This window comes from Vicugna pacos, chromosome 10 (assembly GCF_048564905.1).
Source record: "Vicugna pacos chromosome 10, VicPac4, whole genome shotgun sequence".
In the NCBI taxonomy this organism is placed as follows: Eukaryota; Metazoa; Chordata; class Mammalia; order Artiodactyla; family Camelidae; genus Vicugna; species Vicugna pacos.
The window spans coordinates 39739915-39763642 of record NC_132996.1 but is presented as its reverse complement, the minus strand read 5'-3'; the positions used below and the strand labels follow the sequence as shown (position 1 = coordinate 39763642).

General features: G+C 45.9%; 1 protein-coding gene across 4 annotated transcripts in view; it reads left to right on the top strand.

Annotated features, from left to right (window-relative positions):
• Nucleotides 1–23728, top strand: part of SERGEF (secretion regulating guanine nucleotide exchange factor) — a 202368-nt gene that overhangs the window by 21505 nt on the left and 157135 nt on the right. For 3 of the 4 annotated variants that reach the window (XM_072969632.1, XM_072969633.1, XM_072969636.1), the window contains exon 8: nt 2688–2846. The exons of the other annotated variant lie outside the window; for it this stretch is intronic. In XM_072969632.1, coding sequence (XP_072825733.1) covers nt 2688–2846 — 159 coding nt within the window. The remainder of the gene's footprint in view (nt 1–2687; nt 2847–23728) is intronic. 4 annotated transcript variants of the gene reach the window in all.

Here is a 23728-nt window from a genome sequence, read left to right as displayed (position 1 = left end):
GTAAATCTAGAGATTCTTCTGATTGCTTGCTGACATCAATTTCTTAAAAATTCTTATAATTAGTAAAGTTATGTATTGTTTCATTTGTAGAACACTTTTATTATGGTTTTTAAAAACATAGTGTTGATTTTTTTTATTGAGATGTAATTCACATATGAAATTCACTCCTTTGAAGTGTACAATTTAGTGATTTTTTAAAGTATATTCGCAAAGTCAATTGGTTTTTGATATTTTGAAAGTGAATTAAAAAGCATCAGGATTTGGTACCAATACCATGCTGTCTTGATGACTGTAGCTCTATAGTATTGTCTGAAGTCTGGGAGAGTTATTCCTCCAGCCTCTTTCTTTCTCTTCAGTAATGCTTTGGCAATTCTAGGTCTTTGATGGTTCCATATAAATTTTATTATGATTTGTTCTAGTTCTGTGAAATATGTCCTGGGTAATTTGATAGGGGTTGCATTAAATCTGTAGATTGCCTTGGGCAGTGTGACCATTTTAACAATATTGATTTCTTCCAATCCAAGAGCATGGAATATCTTTCCATTTTTTAAAGTCTTCTTTAATTTCCTTCATCAATGGTTTATAGTTTTCTGTGTATAATTCTTTCACCTCCTTGGTTAGATTTATTCCCAGATACTTTATTACTTTGGGTGCTATTTTAAAGGGAATTGTTTCTTTACTTTCTTTTTCTGCTTTTGTGTGGACCTTTTAGGATTAATATCCCTCTTTCCTGGTCTAGTTCAAGCTGCTACACACTGGATTTTGTTCAGTGCTCTTTAGACCTTCTCTCTGGAGTTACTGTAGATTATGTAACTGTTTGGCATTGCAGCAGAATTTAATTTTGCCTGCTGATGCGACAGTGTAATGATCTGTATGTGGAAGGCAGTTCGTCTTTGGGAAAAGATGATTTAAACTTACTAAGATGAACGAAGGCTTTTTACAGACGCGGGCTTAGTATCCTCTCAATGGGCTGAGACTTTCCTGCCCTCTTGTAAGGGATCCACATACTTTGCACGCCGTGGTGAGGCCCAGGGAGGATACCCTCTCTCTAAGCATGAAGTACGCCACATTCAGTTTATAGAACTTCAGAATGTCAGTGCTGCAGGGCCACCTGGGTGACAAAAAGGCTCCACTGATTAACAGTCCCTCATTTCAGACTGGATGAAGTGGAGACCCAGAATGTGAAATGATGTGTCCAGCATCAAAGAGTGATCCAGTAGCAGATCTGGGACTTGAACCCTGAATCTTGGTCTCATATCCTTCAATGATACTATTTCGCTTCTGATCAGTTTTTGGGAATATACTAGACTTCCGCTGGGAGTCTATACTGTAAAGCTTCACTGGGAGGTCTCAGAATGCAGTAGAAGCAAAAAACCTGGCTTCTAGTCCCCCTGGACCCCTTACTAGCCATATAATCTTGAACATCGTTTAACATCTCTGAGCCTTGGTTAATTCATCTTCTAGAAGAATGCTGTCTAGGAGAAATATAATGTGAGCTGCGTTGCAGAAAGTAAAAAGAAACAGGTGAATTAATTTTAATAATTTGTTTTACTTAATCTTGTATATCCAAAATATTATTTCAATGTGTAATCAGTATGAAAATTGTAAATGAGTCACACTCTTTTGGGGTTTTTTGCACTAAGTCTTTGCAGTCCATTGTGTTTTGTTTTTTTTTTTCCTGATCTTCAGCACATCTCAGGTTGGACTAGCCACATGTCAAGTGTTCAGTTCTGTGTGCTATACTGTACAGTGCAGAACCTTGGAAAGTCACAGTTGGGAAAACACTTAGAGATCATTGAAGGAGTCACAACCTGTAGATTCAGAAGCTAAATTGTAGCCCATGGCCCCATGTTGTTTGAATTTCAGGTAAAGAATTGTTGAACATGAATGTGTTTTGGACAAGCACGTACCCTCTGGTTTGTTGCAGTAGCCCACCGGTCTCTCCTGTTACCAGTGTCATCAGTTATATTGTCTGCCCTTCTTGACCAACCGCCCTTCCCCTCCAGTCTTCAGCTGGTGAATCCAAGGCTTTAAGAGGAAGTGATTTGTCCAAGGTCAATAGCTAGTTAGCAAATCCAGGAATAGAAGCCAGAGTCATTTGACTCTGAATCTGCTCTCTTTCTATTAAATCACAATGTCAGTCATTCTCATTCCTGCTTATATCACAGGATTATTGTGCAGTTCAGACGAGCTTAAGTGCTACACAGATGTGGTAGCATTGTATTGTCTGCTGGACAGGGCATGTAGTGAAATCTTACAAAGTTTAAGCTTTAAATGGGCTTTTAACCTGTTATTTTGAAAAATTAGTTTATATTTTCCTAACAAAAGGTAATGCAATCATTTATTTTAAGAAGTGTAGAAATAGAGAAACATGTCTTGCACATGGTAGATGTTGAATGAATATTTATTGAATGAATTGATGAAAAAAACTCACACATTCCTATTCATTAACAAACTGCTAAGAACACTTGGCTTGTTTCCTATTTATAGAATTTAAAAAATCTTATATATTATTATGCTATATATACATTTTATACTTTATATTTTGCTTTGCTCTAATTAACATTGTAGCATAAGAATAATAACAACTTCTTTTATCCACTTTGTTTTTTTCGGACTTGGGTTATTTTCTATCATTTTGGACTAATGTTCCCTCACCTCTTTTGTTCCCCTTCTGTTTGTTTAAGATGCAGGAGAGCTGTATGTTTGGGGAAGCAACAAGCATGGGCAACTGGCTTCCCAGGCTGCTTTCCTCCCTGTGCCCCAGAAAATAGAAGCACATTGTTTTCAGAATGAAAAGGTCACTGCTGTCTGGAGTGGGTGGACACACCTGGTTGCTCAGACAGGTGAGAGAGTGGCAGCGAATTTGTGGTTGGTAAGAGCAGCTGGGGGACAGCTGTCTAAACGGCTGTGAATGCTTGGGATTAGGTAAGTTGGTTTTTTACTGATGATATACTTTTAGGACTAGGAAGAGGAGGACGGAGGACCTGGGATCTAGTTCTCCTCTCTGGATCTCAGGTTTGCACCCAAAAAGGCAAGGCTGGGAGAGGTTAACTCATTCTGGTCCTCAGTGGCCACGAGGTTGTGAGAAGGAACCCACTGCAGCAAGCATCACCCAGAGATTTGTCCAGGTTGTTGGGGAGTCTTTGCCTTGTTACACTAAGGAGATGACTCTATTTGCATTTCCACCTGAGTCTAAATTAAAGGCGTCAGAAACTGTTACGTTAAAGATAAACATTTCAAGATTGAGGCAGGAGCATTATTTTGAATCATAACTGGCATGGTATTTTGATTTAAATTTGTATTAACCCTAACAAACTATGTACGTTGATTCAGACATCCCCATGTATTTCCTTACCAGGCCATGCCATCCAAATTCTGTCATCTTTATCTTTTCTTGATAATATCTTCATTTCTTTCTCATCTTTCCCTTAGGGCAGTTCTCCTTTCTTGGTCTTCATATTCCTGATTTGTTGTCAGGAAATTTGTTTTTTTGTGGCCTCCCTTCTTCCCAGCCTTCCTGGAGCATGTGCTGACTTACACAGAGTTTCCCAGGCAGGCAATCTGTAATTCTTAAGACCCAGTATCATGTCAAGGCCTCTTAAACTTCAGGGGTTCTTAGGAGTTCCATTGCCTGCTCTCGGCCTGCTTGTTAGCTCCACGTGGATCTCTAGACTCCCAAACACTGGGTGACTTATTCCAGTGCTTTGTAAAGTGAGTTTTTCAGGTCAGCTTTGGTTATCCTTGGTAGTCACACATTCTACACATTTGAACACATAGACATAGACTTAGGAGAATTTTATCTGTGATGCTTTTAATTGGTCCTTAAAATTTTTTTTAAGAAAGTGTGTCATTCATTTGGAGGAAAATCATGACTTTCCTCAAAGAAGTTGAAGGTTGGGACCATCTACATAAATTTTTCTTAAAGAGACTCACTGAGCATAGTAGCCGCTTATTTGTGTAATTGTTAATCGCTCTCTCTTCCTCCAGACAGGGAATTGTGTGTGGGAAGGCACCCTATGAATCTTGCTCACTTCTGTATCTGCTGCCTAGCCGAGAAAGTATTCACTTCCTGCTTTAAACTGTTTCTAGTTAAAAGAGACTAAACATACTCAGATGCATATGAGGCTGGGTAGGTAGCAAGGATTTCTGACCTCTTTCCTTGGGTACACTGGTCCGTGATCAGAAGGCTTCAGTTTGTCTCTTTGGATTCAAGAGTCCAAAGAAATCAGTTATTGTTTATTGGGAACCTGTTGAGCAGTGTGCTAAACCTTGGAGAAGGAGAAAAGACCTGGGCTGTGCCCTCCTCCTACAATGTGTAGATGGGCTTGAGTCTAAGAATGCAGAGATAGAAGACTTTACCATCCGTCTGTCCCTTATACAAATAAACTGAGTCTCACGCTCAGTTTATGTACCATGCCTTATACTTGATCTTAATCCTACCCTCAAGGAGCCTGCTGTCACCAAGGGAGACAGACCTGTCATCAGATTTCAGTGCAGCAGTAGAGCTAATAAGTCAACGAGCAGAAGTGGCCCAGACACTACCAGTAGTGTGAGTCATTGGGTGTTAGCAGGTAGGCGTTTCATACTTAGTCTTCAAAGAATTGCAGTGCAATAAAATACACTTACTACCAAATGGTAGTGAGTTTAGTGGAGTCTGTCATTAAGTGGTTAGGCAGCTGACTAATGAAAGACGGAAAGACTTCCCTGCTTTGATTCTAGCTTTGCAGCATCGGAACGCATGCTGATTTCCACATCTGGGCCAACAGCCCAGCCCTTGGGGTGGGAGTTTGGAACCCAAGTCCCTGACACCGTGTGAGTCACCCCAGCTGCTCTGGGACCCAGCTTTGGGTCTCCACCTCCACTCGAGGACATGATTTTTGGGTAAAGTTTCAGCTGTTTAATTAACTTGTTAACTCAGCTCTCTTGTTTATGCCCTTCGTCACTTTCCCCTGTCTCCTAAGTCCACAGTGGTTAAAAGCTGGGATGTTTGAATGTCCTGGTTGTCGCGCGGAGCTTTGGGTAAATGGTATTTGATTCACCTCGTTTGCTCTCCTCCCAGCAGCAGTGGAAGCCTTTGCCCAGGCGCCGTGTCATTTGAGAGGAAACACCCAGGGCTTCCAGTTTAAGCAGACCCAGCTGCTCACATTAATGGGAACAAAATTTGCTCACAGGGTCAGAAGCAGCTTATTAATGGAACAAGGAATTGTTCGACTGTAGTTATTTTTGCAAGCTCCAGTGGTGAATTGTCCCTGGGACCTACCTGCAGCCACATCAGCGCAGAGGCTGCTCCCATGCTGGAAGACAGTAGTATTGTGATGTTGATTAAAAACAGTCTATGGGCAGTGACCAGAGATCTGTCCAGTGAGGTGGGATGGGCTGGGCTGGGCTTGGTTAGGATGAGAGAGAGGGAGTAGACTGCTTTCCATTCTCCATAGTCCTTCAGCCAGGGACTCTCAACCGCAGGTGACTTCGTCCCTCAGGGGACATTGGCAATGTCTGGAGACATGTTGGTTGTCACAACTGGGGGTGTGGTGGGTGTTACTGGCATCTAGTTGGTCCTATAATGCAAGGGCAGCCCCCACAGCAAAGAAATACCCAGCCCCAAATGTTAGTGGTGCCCTGATTGAGACATGCTGCCCAGGATGCAGTCCCCAGTGGTAGGTGCTTAGCGAGGGCAGTTTACATGGTGTCAGGATAACTACAGTTTGTGTGTTTGGGAATCTGGGTTGCAGTCTCTGCCCTTCCCCTTCGGGAGTCTGGTACCTGCCTGCAATGCTCGCGATGGAAAAATACTTTTCTCTGTTAGAGGCATTTGGAACGAGTCCAGGAGAACCTGTTCTAATCTGGGAAAGTTGGCAAGGTACCTGGGTCTTAGGCTGGTGGAGCTGCATTCTAGAAACCTTCCCCAAGCTGCTTAATGTCCCTGATCGTTGTTCTCGGGAACTTCATGGGACTCCTGGGTGACTTTATCCAGGCTCGGTGACATGCCGCTGTCTCCTTGGAGATTCGTGATTTCCTGGCCAGAAGTGCTTGCAGTGAGAGCTGGATGGCAGATCTGAGTGCCTTACGAGTTGGGTGACCTTAGTTGAGTCACTTCACCTGCCTGGGCCTCAACTGCCTCAGCTCTCGGGGAGGAGATTAAAACCTACCTGTCTTCTGCATACAGCCGCTGTGGTGTTCAAATGAATGACTCTGTGAAAGATCCTATCTAACTGTACAGTGCTGCACATACATAAGTGGGGGTGCCTGTGGCTGGGATTGTGAGTATATTAAGGAGTTAGCAGTTGCTTTTAGGAAGATTTCTACTTCAGCAGGGTCTGTGCAGGGCTTGAGAGGGCTCACTAGCTGGCCATGCTTGAGATCCAACTCTTGGTAGTCGAAATTTCCTGACGTCTTTTGCTGACATGTAGCCTGTCAAATGCCTGTTTTATATGATCAACAGTTTGGAAGTTCTTTATATCCTTACAGGTAATTTCCCTGTTAAAACCTCTGATCATGCTATTCTTCCTTCATGGTACTCACCTCAGTTTGTAATTGTGTACATCCAATTGCCTTCTTATTTGCTTGATGCCTAGACTGTAAATTCCATGAGAGCAGTATCTGTTTAGTTCACGGCTATATCCACAGCACATGGCACAGGCCCAGCATACAGTAGATGAATGAATAAGGAGAGAATCATGGATTTGAAGTCAGACAGGCCAAGGTTTAAATCTCAGGTCCGCCAGCTTCCTGATCATGTGGTTGTGGCAGCTCCACTCCTCTCTGTCACCACCGTAGTTCAGGCCACTGTCACCTCCTGCAGGATCCTGTAGGGACCTCTGATTGGTGTCCCCATCTTCCCACATTCGCTCCCTCTCCCCTCCAGTCTGTTCTCTATACTTCAGTCGGAAGATCTTTTCAAACCTGTGTGTCACATTCCAGTGGCTTCCCACTGCTTTTACGATAAAGACATAATCCTTAGTGGTTGCAGGCCAGGCATGGTCTGCCCTCTGCCTGCCCTTCCAGCCCCATTTCTGACCACGCTAGTCCTTAATCTCTCTTTGACCTCTACTCTGGCCTTGGTACCTGGAATGCGTCCTTTATTTCCCACCATAGTGTCTCTGCAGCTGATGTTCCCTCCATTTGCCACACCTATCCCTGCTCTCCCTCTTTATTCTGACTTAGTTACATCCATTTTTTTTTCCCCCAGACCTCAACTTAGTCATCACCTCCTCAGGGAGGCCTTCCCCTGCCATCTCTGACTAATCACTTTCCCTTTTACCTCTTCTCATGGCACTACAGCCTCTCCTTCGTGCTATTTTCTGTAGGGTTCTTTAGCTCATTCCCCTCCCACCAGGCTGTAGGCTCCATCCCAGCAGGAGCCATGTCCATTTTGCTCAGCATTGTAGCCTCAGTGCTTGGCAAAGTACTTGGCACATATGAGGTAGGTACTCAGTGCATGTTGGACAAGTGAGTAAACCTAACTTCTCTGAACTTATTTCCTCATTTGGAAAATGGGGAAATACTGCTGACCTTGGATGAGGATTACATGAGATGGTGTATTAAATCTGCCAGCATCCAGCACAGGACGGGTCTTGGGTCAGTTCAGTACGCATTAGCTTCCTCTGCCCTTTGAAACTCTGGAGCAATCAGGTCAGATGCCCCATATCTTCTCTTTTGAGCTGAACTCTATGGGGCTGGATATGAATGTCTCTGGATTGGTAACAGGTTAATTCAGGACTCTCCTGGTGAGCTCAGAAAGATCAATGCTTCCAAATGCTAAGTGCCGGGTTGTTGGTGACTTAGAATTTCAAGGGGAATAATTTACACAAGCTCCAGACCTTAATGTGGAATTGGTCAGGATGTTTAGCATCCGGTCTCTTTGGGAATGCTGGAAGCTTACGCTGGGCCTTGCAGTATCCCAAAGCAAGCAGCCTTGTGGTCTCACAAAGGCTGTGGATGTTGAAAAAATGGGCCCAGATAGAGAGTTCTTGATGTTCTTCACTCTCTCCATTGTCACCTTAAAAAGTCCCGAAGTCTTATAAGTTTTAGAGAATCAGAAATGAAAAGAGAAACTTCCTCACTTTGCAAATGAGAAAACTGAAACAAAGAGAAGAGAAAGTGCCTTCATGGCAGCTTTGAGGCTGGACATCCATTCTAGTTTTCAGCAAAATTTCCCCTTCTATCACTGTCCTCTTGGTTCTTGGTTATGTCCTTTTAGTTGAGATTTTTTTCTTTTGTTTCTGTAAAGTGGGGAATTGCATGGCACGTGCAGAAGGGCCCAGCTCTTAGCCACTCTCCTTTCTTCAAGTACCACAGACCAAGAAATGTTTTATTGCATTTGACGTCTAAGCATTAGTGAAATCCAAGCCCAGTCATTGATTCACACTAAACTGAGTTTATAAATATACCTAATGCTGATTTTTCTGTTTTGGGGCCAAGATCCTTTCCAGAATAGGGTGCCAGTGTATATTATCTTCTTTGGGACCATGTGTCATGAAACCTCAACCGAGCTCAGGGAGACTTCTGACCTCATAGGCTCTATTTAAAGCAGGTGCTTTGGAATTCATGATGTTTGTGCTTTAGAACTTTGAAAACCCAAAGGTTGAAAGTCAATCAAAACCAAAGAACTCTTTTGAAGTCGATGGTTTTTGCCTATTACTAAAGTCATTAATTTTTATCCTAGAATCCTTAGAACGTCAGGAATGGATGAGATCTTAGAGCTCATCTGACCCGACTCCCTCAGCTTAGAGGTGGAGAAACTGAGAACTGAAGAAGGCGAATCACAGGGAGTGAGGGAAGGAGGAAGGACAGAACTCAGGTCTTGTGGCCTTGGTCCAGGGCTCTTCCCACCTTGTCACTTTCTCTCCAGAGATGAAGAGGAGATGTGGATGACTTAACTACTCAAACCTAGAGACTTGAACCAGGAATAATAGTTCCTTCTGTACATGAAGTTCTGCTTCAGGAAAACACTGAGTCTTACTTGAAATGTGTAGCCATAGGCTCCCTTAATGGATTTGCATGTGGAGTAGAAACTAGGAGATGGTGCCCCAGGACCGAGCGTCTGGAGGCTGTTCCAGGATTCATAGAAGCAGCTGCATTTCCATTTATGATAATACAACAGCGATCATAGCTCTCATGGACCACGTTTATCACTGTGAAGTGTTTTTACCTCCATTTTCTCGTGTGGAGGTGTTAAGATGGGTGTTAGTATCTTTGCTTCCTAAACAAGTCCCTAACTGGTTAACTACTCTGCCCTGTTTCACACAGATGGGCAGAGCTAAAACTCGAGCCTGGTCTTTTGTCCCCAAGCCTGCTACTCTAATTCCAAGCTGTGTGTATCTCAGAGTACTCTAGTTCATTAACTATATTTTGTTTACTCTTCAAAGAAGTGTCTTTCTCCAACTTTTGCCAGTGATTTTCCCCAAGCAGTAAGGAAGAAAATCTTGATTATCCTTGAACTTTTTTCAGGTGTTTATGGAACACTTACCTAGATGTATATAGCACTGTGCTACAGACTACAAGGAAACATGAAATCTGGAACTATCTTCAGGAAGTTTATAGTTGGATGAACATATGAAATATTAGTAGAAGAATTTTATAAATATGGCAATGAGCCAGAGGAGTGGCCCAAACGCTGAAGGCCCTAGCGCTTCAGGGAAAGGAGGTCTGTGTGAGCGAGGATGGTCAGGGAAGGGTGTGAAGTCCTTTGGGAAAGTCCTATTTTAATAAGTGGAGAGTTTGGGCCTTGATTCTGTTGCTCTCTTTGTCCTCTGGCAAGAACAAAACTCTCTGGTCCCCTTCTTCCCTTCTGGGCAATGGGAGATTGTGGCCATAATGATATCCAAGGGCCACTGCAGCTCTGACTTTCCATCCTGTAACAATAAATAAATAAAACTGGCCTAAGGAAATTATCATGGATGCATTGGAAAATTAAGTATGATGCCGTCTATGGTGGCCTGATTTATAATGACAAAAACAAATACTTGGAAACAAATGAAATTATAGGGAGATTGGTTAAGTTAATTATGGCACAACTGTATGTTGGAATACGTAGCCATTAAATAGAATGTTTTAGAAGGATATTTAATGCAGAGGAGTATGCACATGATATGCTAAGTAAAAAGAGAAGATTATAATACATTACTATACTACAACTTCTAATTTGTTTTTTTTTCAAAAGAATATTTGCATAGAAAAGACTAGAAGGAAATATGACAGAATATTATCCCTGATTTGTAGGATTATGAGTGAATTTTATTTTCTTTTACATTTTCTATGCTGAATATGTAATTTGCAGCCTGATTATATCCAGAAATGTTAATGAATAAACTTTCTTGCCCCTCAGGGCAGGGAGCTGGCCGCATTGCTTCTTGTGTATATGCCCTTGACAAATCACTTCCAGGGGCCTCAGCTGTGAGGTCGCATGGAAAAGAGGCAAGAGACTGTAGAAAAAGGCAGGAAAGCAGGGATCTATTTTTGGCTCAGTCATGAGTCAGCTTTGTGACCTCAAGCAAGTCCCTCCTGAACATCCCTGAACCTTGGTTTCCTCATCTGAAGAGGGGAGTTGGAGGTCACAAAAGGTCCTGTGTGCTCCAAAATATGCTCATTCCTAAAGATGGAGAATTTCTCAACTTTCGTGGAACCAGCTCAGAGGCCTCATTGGTTCCTTGAGCCTGGCATCCTTTCTTCCTCTCCTGTCCCTCTGCAGATGGGCTCAGCCTGCTAGCTGTAAACTGATTTCTCCTGCTCCAGAGTTCAGGGTGGGATTGAATGCAGCTGAGTGGTAGGGCTCTGAGCTGTGAGGGTGTAGTAACAGCAGGACACCACTAGAGAGAAGCATTGCTTGATTACCTCCCCATTTCTCACTGTCCTGTCTGCTCTGCAGGTGAAGAGTGGCCTTGATTTGCCTTGATTTGGTTTCAAATTCTAGACTTTTAGATTTAAAAGGACTTTGAAGATCATCCAGCAGGACTCAATTATGCTGCAGATGTGAGATAATAGAGGCCAGAAAAGGCAAGTGACCTACTTAAAGTCACACAGCTTTTTTAGGATCTGCACTGTAGGGTTTAGAAGAAGGCTGCAGACAGGGCTGAGAGTGTGATCAGTTGAGGGCGGACAGTTCCCATGATTGTGCTGGAGTCTGAGGGATCTGCCTGTTTTGCCTGGTAAAGGGATACACCTTTACTCAGATCCTCTGGCCAGGTGCCGAGAGGCCTGGAGGTAGAGAAGAAAAGATAGAACTGGACCCTGAGGAGCAGTGTCTGGTGGGGGAGTCTCATGCAAACACATGATGCTGCCCCTGTGTGTCTTCCTGTCCCTCTGTCACCCTATGGTGGTCTGCCTAGCCTAGGCTCTAGGCTGTGGTGGTGCTTGGAGACTGGTTTACGGAAGACCTGCAGGTGTCCTCGTGAATGATGCCCTCCTAGGACAGGAGGGGCCCTGGCCACCTCCAGTTTATTTCCAGTGAATTTCTGCAAGCAGTGCTCACATGTTCACACGCCCTATCTTCAGGTTTGCAAGGAGTCCTGACCGTTTGTTTCCCATCTTCCAAAGGTTTTGTTTCCTTGGCCCTGGGCTGGCATTACTTTTGGTTTTCAGGGTGCCCACCAGCCCTAAGCATTGCGGTAAAGCAGAATTGTGTGCTCTTCTGGGAGCCAGGCAGCTGTGCGACCTTGGGCAGGTTACTTCCTCTTTTTGGACAAGGAGGTCAGGCTCTCAGCTGCAGCTGCGTCATCTCGGCTAGAGAGATGAAGTTCTGGTGTTATTTTTGGTTTTGTTTGGCAATGAATATCCATTGATCTGTAGTCCAGAGGAGTGCAGTGTGTGTCCAGCTGAAGCAGAAGCAAGATTCACCCTCTGAAGTAGGTGCATTAGAATAAGGGGCTTGTTGGGGACCTGGCCAAAGCCTAGTGCAGCTGGGCCTAGAGGGCCACCAGATGGCAGCAGTGGGCAGGCAGGCAGCCTTGAGGGGTAAGCCAATAGGGCCAGCATCCAGAGTCAGATTTAGTGAGGTCAGAGCCGAAATGACCCCAGAGGTCACAGGCCCAGAGAGAAGGGGTGTTACCTAAGTTCTCACTGTGAGTTAATACCTGATTATCTCCTTACTTGTTAGAAGAACTGAGATGGGTTTGGCCTTTAGCTGGCTGTCCCACAGGAAGAGCCAGGAGGCAAGGGCCTGGGCCCTGGGCCCTGGGCCAGTGAGCCACAGGTGGGAAGAGAAAGGGACAGCAGTTAACTGTCTACCTTGATCCCGGTTTCTTTGAGCCTCTGGTTCTAATGATTTCCACCCTCCCACCTGCAGTAAGGGCAGTGTCCATTGTCTTTTCTGCTCCCCTCCTGTCTGCCCAGTCCTTCTCTAGTTCAAGGTCCTCCCATCAGCTGTGCCATGATGGAATCTTCATTAAGGGTCATCTCAGAACCCTGCAGATGGGCAGGCCCAGGGCCTTGCCAGAGGCACATGGCAGTAAGTTAGCACAACTGGTTGAACAGAAATTTTTTTTTTGAATTTCCATGGGGATCAGAGTAGGGCAGGGAACCAGTCTTTGCCAAGCACTTACCGTATACTGGGTACTCTGATAGCTGCTGCCATTTATATAAACCTCATAATCCTCTGAGGTAGGGTTTGTTTCCTTTGAAGTCCAGTGAGGAAATTGAGGCTCAGAGAGGCTGAGTGGCTTGTCTAAAGTAACACAGCTAGTTAAGCCAAGGAGACACTTGAACCATGCTTTGTTTGACATCAAAGGTCATAACTCATTTCATTTCCTCATGCCACCTCCCTCCAAAGTGACTGCGGTGGAAATGTAGCAGGTGACTCCCAGGCTGTAGAGCAGGGAGGAGCAAATAGTTTCCCCACTTCTTTGGAGAAAGCTTGTGCGGCAGTAGTGGTGGTGGGCTGCGGTGGGGAGGAGGCCTTTGAAGCAGTAAAGGGCAGGATTTAGGGAGCAGGTCGGAAAGCGGTGTCTGGTGGTGGAGAGCCTTCTGAGAAGAGGGCAGACACCTTTCCTCTGTGTGTTGGTACCCCAGCAGTGCCCTCTGCCAGGAGTGCTCTTCTCCCTGATCCCTTTGTAGCTGCTGCCACACTTCCATTACTTTCTGCCCACTGCTACCACTCATAGAGGCCCTCCCTGCCCACCCTCCGCCATGGGAAATAGCCACCTCCCCCTGTCTCGGACACACTATTCCCTGCCTGGCTTTATTTCCACTAGAGCAGTTTTCACTGCCTGAAGCCATAGTATCATTATTTATTTACTTATTTGTCATTGCTCTCCCCTCAGTGGGAGCGAGCCCCACAGAATTAGGGGCTTGGTCAGTTTTACTCCCCCAGGTCTCCCCTGGCTTAGAAGAAGGGCTCAGTGAGGCTCAGCTGCATGAAGTGGCTGGGGTTCGGATGTGGGAGCTACACCATTTTCATTTTCAGGAGACCAGCCTGTGGCCCTGCCTTCTTCACACCGTCTTGGAGATGCTCGGGGCAGAGAGAGTTCAGCTCCCTGAGGCTGCCGGTGATGCCTGGTGCCCCTGGGTTGGAGGGCCAGCTCTCCCCCTGCATGTCTGCACAGCCTCACCTTGGGGCCTCGGCTGCCCCATCTGTCCACAGCGGGTCGGGGCATCAGCCACGCGGTGAGCTCACAGGACGGTTCTGGGAGGTCCCTGGCAAAAGGGCCGAGTTTCCATTCAAAGAACCCTCCTCCTCTTTCCTGGTGGGGATTGATTTGTTCCAGGAGCTCTCTGAAAATGAGCAGTAAGTGACTGGCCTGTAATTGCACCATCATTTTTAGGTTCTTGACAGATGGCTCTGTGCTTGCCCTTTCTCAGGGGACCTTGCCTGTCTCACGGGAACTCTCAATAATCATAGTGACAGCCAGTGCCTTTAAGTGCTCTCGGATGTGTGCCAAGATGAAAGCGGCCCATTTTGAGGAATCTTGGATCAGCTTTTCCCTAATCTAAGAGTGACTTTTTACCTTAGGAGGAAGACTGATGTGGCCAAGAGTCCTGAATAGCCAGCTTCAAACTCTAATTTGGCTGCCTGTTGGCTGTGTGATCTTGGGCAAATCATTTAACCTCTCTGGGCCTGAATTTCCTCATCTGTTAAATGAGCAACATAATCCCTAATTTGGCTTCCTTGTAGGGACATAGTATGCCATTCACTCATACACACATTCCTTCATCATTTCACTGTTACTCAGCAAATATTTCTTGAATAGGCTTAGGTGAGGGAGGGTATTCCACGCAGAAGGAATCATGGAAACAAAGGTATAGAAGTGGAAACTGCACCCTGTTGTAGTTTTGTGTAACATGGGGCCAGATAGAATCAGAAGGGACTGGAAATACTCAAGAATAACAGGCATGGGTCCTTATTGAGGCTTTATTCTGTGAGCAGTGGGAGGAGCAGCTGCAGGTTTCCATGGCAGGGGGTGAAGGGTTTGGGGGTGGAGGGCTTGGGGGTGGGGGGTGTGGGGTGGTAAATATGAACAAGGAAGGAAGGGCGCTGCCTCAGGGTGGCTCTGACAGGCTCCTTTCTGCTCAGGTCTCTCTGTGGCTGATTTTGAGGTACTCTGGATTCCCTGGGGGGGCCTCTCCCTGGTGAGCCGGATGACCATTAGAAAGCACGAGACTGGTGGGGACTGGAGTTACCTGGCTCGTTGGCCTGCCCTTTCGGGGGCCATCTCGGGCCACAGGAAGATCATGTTGCCTTCCATCTTGAAGCATTTCTTAAAAGCCTGGAGATGAGCTGCTTCAGGGTGTCCCCACTCCTCCCTGAGGACACAGAGGGTGTGGGGAAGTGTTACCCCGTTTATCAAGGATGTACTATGTGCCAGGCGTTTTGCCAGGGCTTCACAAAATCAAATCTACTTAATCCTTACACAAAGTTTACCGAGCAAGTGTCCCTCCCATTTTATGTATGAGGAAACTGGAGAGAGGTTATGAGACACGGACCCACCTGGTTACTTGGCCATACCTTGCTCAGTGTGAAATGGAGGCCAAGGCGTCACCTTGTCAACTCGAAGGTCTTTTGAGAATCAAGTAAGATCCTGGAACGTGAAAGCACTTTGTACACTGAAAATTGCTGTGTGCACAGGCAGTGGGTGGTTGACAGTACTGCTTCTCAGCGGAACTATCTGAGGTTTGCTTGGGCCTCTCTTGCCTGGGTGATAAAAGGTTCTAACCTCTGGTTTCTTCTCTGTGCACCTTCCTCCAGCCCACCCCCAGGTCAGGGGCTCCACTCAACACTTTGCTCCTTTAGCCCACAACTATGAAGGCACTGCTCTTCTTCAGAAAATTAACCTTGCAGTACCACATTAATAACAAAGTAAGCTTACCTGTTTGCCATTTTGGTGAAAACAAGTAAGAAGTCATGGAATTTTAATGCTGGAAGGGACCATCTCACCCTTATTTGAAATCTGAGGAAACAGAAGCCCAGGAAGACAGTCCCACAACCAGTGGACGCAGAGCCAGGATTAGAACCCAGGGGCCCCTGACCCAGGGCCTTTCCACTGCCTCGCAGCGCCCCTCCTAAGAAAGACTTCAAGTGCTTCGCTTCCTTTGTGGAGGAAGAATCCAGTTTAATAAATTTCATTACACCAGGCCGTTTATGTAACAGGGCTGTTTCCGGGTCCTGGCAGATGGTCCATAGTAACAGTGCTTTGCTGATTTGGTTGGAGCTGATCCTATGAAAGGAAAAAGCCTGTGTTAGCAGATGCCTTTCCCAGTCCCTGGCTGTGGAAAAGTCAGCCTCTCCAAGGAAGGCACTGTAGCCTTGGTGCTCACCGTCTGGGACTCATTGTGAACGCCACAGAGGTCGTCTTAAACCGGGTCAGGTTTTTACATTGGTGACTTGGAATTTCTTGGCAGGTGGGGTGCTTGTAAAGGATGTTTCTTCTGGAGCCTGAGGGACAGATGGGAGCAGGGAGCAGAGTGGGAGGGAGCTCAGATATGCAAGAGAAAGACAGGCTGTCCCACTGTGGATCTGGCCTGGGGGCCCTTCACCCCACGGGGCCTTGAACCTCCAGATGAGCAGCTGGAATGTACCTGCAGTGCTTGTCACACCACCCACCAGCCTTGACAGTGATTCCCAAGCCTCCCCGGCCCCTTTCATTGAAATTACTGGGACCTCAAGACTCCTGATTATCTTCTCTTTCCTGGCGGGTGCTTGATCGTAACAGGTTCTCCTTATGGCCTCTTCTGGCAATGCTCCTTACTGCCGCTGCTTGATGCCAGTGGCAAGTCCCCAGACCACTGACAGTGGATGGACGTCACTTCCACGGACTCTTTCTGACCTCGTTGTGCTGCTGAGTTCTCACCCTTGCAGGGTCCTCACACTTGGGGGTGGGGGAGGTCCCCCCACCTATGAGGGTAGTTCTCTTAGGGTCCCACCCCTCCTAAAGAACCTAGGAGAGTTCCCAGGGGTAGAGTTAGAAGAAATTTGAGAAACACCATCCAGAGACATGTCCCAAGACGTTCTCACTGGTTGGTTACAAACTGACCTCCCAGGACAGGCTCCCTCTCCTCCTTGTGCCTGCCCCTGGGTGAATTATTTGCCCACCCAAAGATCAGGGGCAACCTCTGTCTGCTTGAAGATCTTAATCTGGTCCTCCCGTTAACTGAAAACCAGTTTCTCTTCAGAAGCCAAGGATGCAGACAGTATTGTGGGATCTCTTGGAGTTTTGGAGGTGGGACCCTGGCTTCCTAACATAACAGCTTCAATATTGTGGTGAGCTTTGCAGGATGTACTGGCTCCAGGAAATGGTTAGTCTCTGCTTCTGCTGGGCCTCAGGATGGTCTGCAGGGGGTGCTGTGTTCCCACAGCCAGGTGCTGGGATTTTACCGAAGGGACTCAAGCAGCGCCTCTCTGCAGGCCCGGGTGTGCTGGGGAACTGCGGCTTTCCCTTGGCTGTGCCCAGTCTCCCAAGTCTCATTCCCAGCTCCAGCCTCCAGCTCAGGCACTGTGAGTCATCGTCATCAGTGGAAAACTCGGCCTCACCAACAGCTGGGCGCAGTGCTTGGCCTTTTTTCTTCTTCTTTTTTTGTAACTTCACAGAGATGGAAACTGCTGATGATCTTTTGCTAAAGACAGTAGCTAAAGATGAAGTCCAGGGCTGGGGATGGCATTTCTGGGTAGGGACCAGGAGAGCCCTGAGGAGGTGGGGGTGGGCTGTGTGTCTTTCAATTACCCCATCCTGGGCCTTCCAAGAAGCCATGTTAGGGAGGGAGGCAGGCAGTCAGGGGCCATGCAGACCTCACCTGTCTCTGTTGTTTTCTGCCACAGAGCCCAGGAAGGTTAGCTGATGCAGGTGGCAATGGAAGCTTTGAGAGATTGACTGGGATTTTTCTAGAAGAAGTTGTGGGTGGAATGTACTAGAAGTCAGAGTGACCTGGGTTCTAGTCTTGCTTTGCTTCTAACCCACTATTTGACCTTGGGTAGGTCGGTGACTTTCCTTACCGGGCTGCGCTTTTCCCGGCTGAAGAAGATGGTGGGGTTAGAGTACTCTGAGGTCCCTTCCTGCTCTGATGGTCTGTGTGTCTGAACTGAATGTAGAATTTTGAGCCTTGTTCCCATAATCATCTTGAACATCTGAGACCTTTAACTGTTTCTCCAGGTGAGCAGTGCTCACTGCATAAGGGGAATCACATGGGTACTATTCCTGCTCTCCAAGAACTTCCCATCTTCCTCCCTCTTCTCCCCCAGCGAGGCCGTGGGCCGTCTACTGGGAAGCAGGAAACTGGGATTCTCCTTGTGGCTCTGCCAAAATATGCTGTGTGTCCTTGGGCAAATCCCTCACCTTCTTCAGCCTTGTTTTCGTTTTCTCTAAAATCAAGGATTAGACTCACTTCTTGGCTTCAACTCCCCCTACTCCCTCCTGCTTCCCTCCCCACCCCCACCCCCAGCCTCCTAGCTTTTCTGCAGGGTGTGATTCTTAGCTGCAGAAGCCCTGGGGTATAGTTTCCTTCCTTGCTGGGAGGGAGAGAAGCAAGATTATTTTTTTAATTACGCAGCTAAGATTAGGCAGCAATCTACATTTTAAAATGTTATTAATAAGAGTCTAAAAGTGTGCGAAGAAGCTTTGGAGTTTGAATGTGAAATGAGTTGAGAAACATCTGCAGAGGTACTGGCCTCCATCAGGGATTATTTTTCCTCTGGGTGCCAAGTTGCTGCTAGGTGTGACTAGCAGCCTGACATGCCACTTGGCCTCTGGAGGCGCAGGAAACCCGAGCACTCGGCCAGAGCAGTCCCTCAGAGGAGGGGCTCACGGTCCAGCCATGATTGTCTGCAAACTGGCTTTAGAGAAAGTGATTGTCATGATATTACGAGCATCTCTATTTAGAGTTTATAAAGTGCTTTCCTGTTTATTGTCTCCCTTTTCATCAAAGTCCTGAGAGCTGGTTAGAGCAAGTCTCATTGCCCCTTCTTGACTTGGTTGAAGTCTCTTAAATGTAAGATTCTTCCTTTCGGAAAGGTGTGCTATGGAGGGAAAGCCCCAGACTGAAAGCGGGACTGGACGCCCATCCCGGGCCTCCACCTCTCTCACCAGCTTTGCCTGCCCCCTTTCCCTACGTTATATTTTTCTACAGCGCTTAATATCATTTCCCATGGAATATGTTTTATGTGTTTTTTGTCAGTTGTCTGTATTCCTCGCAGTAGGATGTAAGCTTCACCAAGGAAGGGAATTGCGTCTGTTTCATTCACTGCGGTGGCCCCAGCACCTGGGACAGCACCTGGCGTGTGGAAAGTTCAGTAACTATTTGTTGAATATTGCGGATGCCTGGCTCTGTTTCTGAGTAGTCTGCCTGACTTGGAAGAGTTATTTATTTGCTTCAGTTTTGTTTTCTTTTTGGGGAGTTGGGTGGGATGGTCTCTGACTTCCCGGGTGGCATATAAAAGTCTGTGGTAAGAGCAATGTCTGTAACTGTTTTTTCTTTCATCAGTGAGCACCTGCTGTGGGTCAGGCCCTATGCTAGGTGCTGTGAGGAATTCAGACAGAATAAGGCAGGAACATTCTTCTCCACCCTTTAGTCCAAATGATAATTTTATGTGTCACCTTGACTGGGCCATGCGTGCCCAGATATTTGGTAAGCATTACTCTGGGTGTTTCTGTGAGGGTGTTTTTGGAGGAGATTAACATTTACATCGGTAAACTGATTACAGCATATTGCCCTCCCTGATGTGGGTGGGCCTCCTCCAATCAGTTGAAGGACTGAAGAGAACAAAAGACCGACCCTCCCTGAGTAGAGAGGATTCTCCTGCTTGACAGCCTTTGAACTGAGACCATAGCTCTGCAGATTTTGGACTTGCCAGCTTCCGCAATCATGTGAGCCCAATTCCTTATAATAAGTCTTGTTCTGTAGAAGCTTTTGGTTCTGTTTCTCTCAAGGGGAACCTTGGCTAATACAGTGGACAACGTAAGGCATGTCATCAACTGCTCTTATATTTGGCAGCATAGAACAGTTGTTGGAACAGGGGTACAAGTACCATGCCAGTAGCTCTGAAGGCAGGCATGGCTTGTTCTGACTAGGGGATCATGGAATGCTTTAGGAGGCAGTGGCATTTGAGCCAGGCCCTGAAGGGTGAGAAGGAGTTTTACAGGTGGAACAAGCAGGCCAACCAGCAGTACAGGCTGGGGCACAGCATGACCCGGGGGCCTGGGAGGGGGGAGGTGGAGCATGTCCTTAGTAGAGGGGCAGTCATCCAGCACTTTGGGAACACAGGTGTTTGGAGGGAGGGACTTGTGGAGGGCGAGGGAGCTAAGCACACCGAACAGTGTAGGACTGGGGCTTCCTAAGATGTCCTCACCAGGTTTGGAGAAGAAACCATTCCTCCCTGCTTTTGTCTGGGAAGCCCCAACCCTGCGTGATGTAGACGTCCTGCAGCTGGTCTAGGGGCTGGCTCCTCAGGTGCAGTCTGTCTTGCCTTCTCTCACCAGTGCATCCAATTTGACGGCGAATAAAGTCAGTGGTGGAAACAGAGCAGCCGTGTGGAGTACCTGGCGTGTCTTGGGACTCTGGTCTTTGTTGTCCAGGCGGAGGACGAAGTTCACTTTGTGAGCTGGCCGGCTGTCTTTGTGCCCTTTGGCCCACACACATGTCCCTGTGACTCTGAACAATCTCTGGAAGTCCTTGGGAATGTTCACTTTTGAAGAGGCAGTGGGAGCCAGTGAAGAGTGGAGCTGGGGTCATGCAGGCTGGTGCATCCTCTGCAGGGCAGTGACTGGGAGTACCGACTGCGGGCAGCTGTAGGCTCTGAGCCCGGGATTTTGTCTCTCTCTGCTTTCCTCACCTGTAATTGTAGGATTATAGTAATATCTTCTCATGTGGTGTTTCCGTGGATTAAATGGGACAATCCATGTAAAGAGTTAGGTGTGAAGTAAGTGCTCTCAAAATATTAACTGTTGTTATTATTGTTGATATTATTATCATAATCACCATCATTACTGCAGCTTTGCCACTTACTAGCTGTGTGATCTTAAGCAAGTCATTTAACTTTTGTGATCTGTTTCTTTTTCTGTAAAATGAGGTTTACACCAATCATTCAGAGTTGATTAAATTATATGACTAACTGGTAGTGCCTGTAAAATAGAGTTTTACATACAGTCAATAAATTCTTCCCAGGCCGTCAAGTTTTTGTTCACTCTCTTTGCAGGCTGCTTCTTCTCTTTTTAGTTGGACAGCTCATATTTGGAAATTTTATTCCTATATTAACTAAAAAAATTCCAAATCTTTTGTTGTATGATATCATTCATGATACGGCTTTGGAGACTTGGGAAATTTTACCAAAAAAATCCCCAGGATATAGAGCTAAATTCCTAGTTTAAAAAATTGTTAACCATATTAGTGGTCTTTGGTATTAGATAGATATTTTATTTGAAGATTCTGGTTTGGCATTCCAAAGGTGCCAGAAAATTAGATAGTACACTATTCATTCTGACACTGAAGGTTTTCAGACATCATTATTAAAGTTTAGACCAGGAAGATGTCTTAAAGATCGTCCCTTCCAGTCCTCTTATTGTATGGATGGGGAAAGTTGGCCCCTAGAGGAGAAGGGACATGTTCTAAGTCATGTAGCCCAGGAGAGAAACCAGGATTAGGATCCAGGTCTTATGAGTTTCTGGTTAAATCTTCCTCTCTTCTCTAACTCACTTCATCTCTCTTCTGCATTGCTCTCTTCCGCTGTCTTCCTTTATTTCCCTAGTTTAAATGTATCATGTCATGTGATGTAATGTGCCAGATACTATACTCAAATCTACAAAAATCCCAAAATCTTGTGGTGAAGGCTTCAGTGCTCTTCCTCTTCTTTATCAGTAGAGTCATTGGTAGGTGAGAGTTGGCAGAGAAGATTTGACAAATTTGTAGAAACTGGGGTGGAATGATGGAAATCTTTGGTAAGGCTGAGGTGTTCAGTTTGGAAGGATGACAGCCATAGTGGCTGACATTTACTGTTTTGTGTCATGTACTTTATGCAAAAGTAACCTTGCAACAACCCTACAAGAGTGGTGTTATTATTCCTGTTTTTCAGGTGTTGAGTAATCTGCTCAAGGTTATAGAGCCAGCAAGTGATCAAGTTTAGTAGTGGTGAGCAAAAAGTAGGTAGATAGAGATGCTTAGACTGTTCATTTGTTCATTCAGGCAACACATATTTTATTGAGCATCTACTTTGTGCTGGGTGTTTTTCTAGGATACAAGGATGAGCAAAAACTGCCCCTGCTGTCATAAAGCTGACTCTGGAGAAAGAGACAGCCTCTAATCAACAGTCCTCCTGATGAATGTACATTTATAAACTGAGATAGGTGCTCCCAAGAGGAGGAACACAGTTCTCTGAGATCATTGCACAGAAGAATCTGATCTGGGTTGAGACTAAGCAGAGTTGAAGAGTGAATAGGAGGTGACTAGGTGAATGAGGTCATGGATGGAGGAGACAGCAGGGACAGAGGGAAGTAGCATAGAGGCGTTGAGGAGGAGCGGGATGGCACATCTGAGCACAGGAAGCAGCCCATGTGCCTGTGTCCAGCACCCTAGCTGTGAGCTCTTTCCCGTGTCTCCTCCTTGCATGGGGAGACTAAACTAGGTGACTCTTGGGCAGTTAGTTCTGTGTTCAAAGTCTTTGGTTATTACCATCAAGTGCCTTTTATATAAAGTCCTTGTCAACATGGCAGAACAAAGGATGGGTTTACAGAAATGAGGTTCGTAGACTCTAAGGACTTAGAATTAATAACCCTGAGAGTAAGTGGTATTTATAAACAGATAAATTATAAGTATAACTCATAGGTACAGAGTGGCTTCCTTCTCATATGTGTTTGTGGCTGTGGATGTTTGTATATTCCAGAAGGCTTTATACCATCCTGGAGCATCCAAGGTGGGAGAGACTGAAGAGGTTGTATGGCCTTTTCTCTGCCTGACCCATGGGATTCTTTTTATAACAACCACTTCTATTTGCTAACTCCACCTTGATATCTTCAGTGACATTCTGTTCCCTTCTGGGACAGATTATGCTAAGACAATATGGGTGTTCCTTACATTACTCTGTAATCTGTCATCTTGTCACCTTCAGGGCCCCTTTCCCCAGAATACGGAAGAAATTCCCCTTCCCTGAGGAGTCCAGATGCTGCTGGAGCAGCTTCTTACTGTGCCTGTGGCTGTGGCTACAGAACCTCCTTTACCAGCATCCCAGGCAGCCCTCTGGATGGTACAGGAAGCTGGCTCTGTGACTATTTCCCAACCACCCACCATCCTGAGTTTCCTCTGACCCCAGAGCACCCCAGGCCTTTGCACCTCGTCTTCTTTCTCCTCATTCACTCCCTTATTATTTGTATTTGACTGTTTGATGTTTGCAAAAGGCCCTAGAAGAGTTAGATCATTTGGTAACGAGATAACACTGCAGGATTCCCACCAGCGGAACCCCTAACCTAGCGTCTCTGCCCCTTTGTTTCCTTTAATGGCACCACCACCTTCCCACTAACCTTGAAATCCTGAAATCTTAGAGTGCTGTTTATCTCCTCCTGTTCCTTTTCTCTCACATCGAATGGGGTGCCAAGCCTTGCAGATTCTTACCCATCACTGCCCCCCACCCCCGCCCCATGACTTCAACACTAGCTTCAGCTGATGCATTTTAGGCTTGTGTCATTGTAGTGGCTTCTCTCCTTCCTTCCTTTCTTCCCTTTTCACCTACTCCTACTGTGACTTATCCCCTCTCCCCACTCCAAGAACATTCTCCCCATCAGTAAGATGGGGCTAGTAATAGCACCTATCTCACGAGGTCGTTGGAAGGGGTAAACAAGATACTGCATAGAGAAGGCTTAGAACAGTATATAGAGAATTCCTACAACAGAATGCTCAGGCACATAGTAGGTGCTTTGGAAGGTAGTGTTAGCTGTGAGTATTATTATTCCTGGCCCCATCCAGTCCTTTGCCAAATGTACCATCTCAAAACATTCATTTCATCAGGCCTCACCCCTGCCCAGAAGGTCTATTTAGCAGTAGACCCTATCATGAGCATGCAAGATGAATTGCCAAGGTGTGGGAAGAGAAATTTCTGACTTCTTTTATATGTTTTTATCTCATTCTTTTTAATTTTCTACTTTTGGATTACGTTTTACACTGTAGTTTTGAATTAGGGTAACTTTATAATTCACAGATGTGTATAATGCAAGTATGTACTTCAGTAAACAAATATACATATATTGGTGGTATGTTAAAAAATGTTTTGCTGATAAGGGAGTGCAACCAAACGAGTATGGAAGTTCTGGTCCAGACCCCA